Consider the following 2469-nt stretch of genomic DNA (forward strand, 5'->3'; position numbering starts at 1 on the left):
ATTATTAAATGTATAAAAAAAGAAGGTTTCTTGGTAATAGATAAAATACCTACAGAACACAGTATTTATAAGAAAGTGTGCATATTAAATAATGAATTTATAATATACCAATAAAATAAAATATGTACGTTATATCTATACTAATTGTAATAACTATTGTAAATTGTACCATACTTAAGTATAAAAATATTATAATACTTAGGTTAGTTGATATTATATTGTTTTTATTACTTAATTTTATTTAAATAAAAATAAAAATATTCTTACATTTATCTCTGACTTTATTTTTTTTATTTATTTAAGTATAATGGTAGGTATATATTTTTAATTATTCAATTTATATAATAATATAATCTAGTAAGTGTTCCTAACTAAATTGTATAGTAGAAGTTACTTTAAAATGTAGATTGATTAACTAAAACGTTTAGTATTCAGTACTAAGATCTTTAAAGATTAAGCATTGCTAACTAAAGTGTAAAGTAGAAGCTACTATACAATTTAAGTTGATTAACTATAACATTTAGTATTCAGTACTAGGAGTTTAAAGATAAAGTATTGCTAAATAAATTGTATAATAGACACAACTTTAAAATGTAGGCTGATCTACTATAATGGTTTGTATACAGTACTAAGGGCTATAAAGATAAAGTATTCAATACTAAAAAGTTACTGCTATGTCTTAGCTGTCATTACTATATTATAGTTACAATGGCTATAATTAGATAACTACAATAATATAGTATTATTAACTAATATTATAGCTGTCCTATATATAACTATAAAATATAGTTCAAATTATCATAATTCTAGTAATATCAACTACATATTGCTACTGTACAGCAGAGCAACATCCTCTTACCTGCTTTTTAATAATAATATTCTTTTGCTATTTTTTGTAGATCATGCAGCAAACATTTTTTCCAATCTATATTCATAATCGTGTTCAGCAAGCCCAGCCTGTTCAGGTGATCCAACCTGTTCAACTGGTCCTGCCTGTTCAACTAGTCTTGCCTGTTCAACTAGTCCTGCCTGTTCAACTGGTCCAGCCTTTTCAGCTGGTCCAAACCACCCAGATCATACAGCCTGTTCAGCCCGTTCAGCCTTCTCGGTCCATCCTGCCTCAAAGTCATGACCAATCATTGGCGAACGAGCACATCCAGCCGGTTAGTGGTAATAGCCGTACTCTTCCTGCTATGCCACCTTTGCAACCTATAGGTAATTAATATGTTTGCTATTTTACTTTGCGATTAATTTTTCAGTTAACACTAAATTTCATGGCTAAACTATGTGGAAAAGAATTTGGACATTTTCTGGCATGCTTACATATTTTTTATAGGGACATTTCAAATTTTTACACCCTGTCAGAACGCACATGCTAAATTATACTTTCATTGTATTTTTCGATACCTACCATTCTTGGATAGACCAGTTTTTTAAAGTTAGTTTAATGTTATTTTGAGAAAAACGATACCTATAAATTAAAAATAGACTGCACGACAATCATTTCGAACTTAATTAAATAATTAAAAAAATCAACTTTTTCGCATTATTAAAATATCGAGATTCAAACATAGGTATATTAATTTGTTGTTCAATGCTTAAAAGTATTTATTTATCATTTTTTTTTTTTTTTTGAAAAATGAATTGAATACCTAGTAACTTTTTGTACTTAATAGTGTTAATTATTTTATTTGAATATTACAATTATAACAATATTATTAATTAATAATAATTTACGAACCAAAGATGTTGTACACATTTATTGTTGTATTATACATTTTTAAAAACTGAACAAATCCAAACAAACATATTTATGATTAAATTGTCATTCAGTCAATTTTAAATTTAAAACTTTTGTAATATTGTCAAGTAGGTAATAAATTTAAAATACGCCTACCAAATAATTTCAAATATGGCGTTGTTATTTTTAAAAATTCAAGCAATACCACACACATATTTCTATAAACTTAATTAATAATTTAAGTACATTTTATATAACTTCATATTTATTATGTATCTTCAGAAATTTAGTGTTACCTAAAAAAATTATTAAAGTAAATCTATGTATTTTATATATTATACGGTGCTAACTATAATATTTAAATCTGTAAATGAATCAGGTCATGTTGATGCCAATAACAGACTAAGGAATAGTTTAAAAGCTGAAAGAAGAAAGAAAAAGAGTACTGCACAACCAATCGTAAAAAGGGAGAACAAAGGATCATATACTGTCATTACTCAACAGAATTTTGATGGCGATTGGGACAGATTTTTTGGATTTTGATTATATACTTTTGTAGTTGTTTTATTTAATAAATGTTCAACTCACTGAATGTTCTAATTAAATATAGGTATTACTTGACTTTTACTTTTCATCGGAGTAACCTCGAGGTTGATCCGTTACATTTGTTGATAACCTGATAGTGTTATATTATATTATTATATTGCTAGCTCTAAGTGTAACTCGGG

The 2469-nt window shown here is 26.5% G+C and overlaps 1 protein-coding gene across 1 annotated transcript; it reads left to right on the plus strand.

Annotated features, from left to right (window-relative positions):
- The first annotated feature begins 608 nt into the window (after positions 1-608).
- Positions 609-2284, plus strand: LOC107883055. The gene is made up of 2 exons (XM_016802401.2): positions 609-1215; positions 2121-2284. Exons 1-2 carry the CDS (start codon positions 903-905, stop codon positions 2282-2284), a joined length of 477 nt encoding a protein of 158 aa, XP_016657890.1. The 5' UTR covers positions 609-902.
- The last annotated feature ends 185 nt before the right edge of the window (positions 2285-2469 follow it).

Source organism: Acyrthosiphon pisum, chromosome X, assembly GCF_005508785.2.
Source record: "Acyrthosiphon pisum isolate AL4f chromosome X, pea_aphid_22Mar2018_4r6ur, whole genome shotgun sequence".
NCBI lineage: Eukaryota > Metazoa > Arthropoda > Insecta > Hemiptera > Aphididae > Acyrthosiphon > Acyrthosiphon pisum.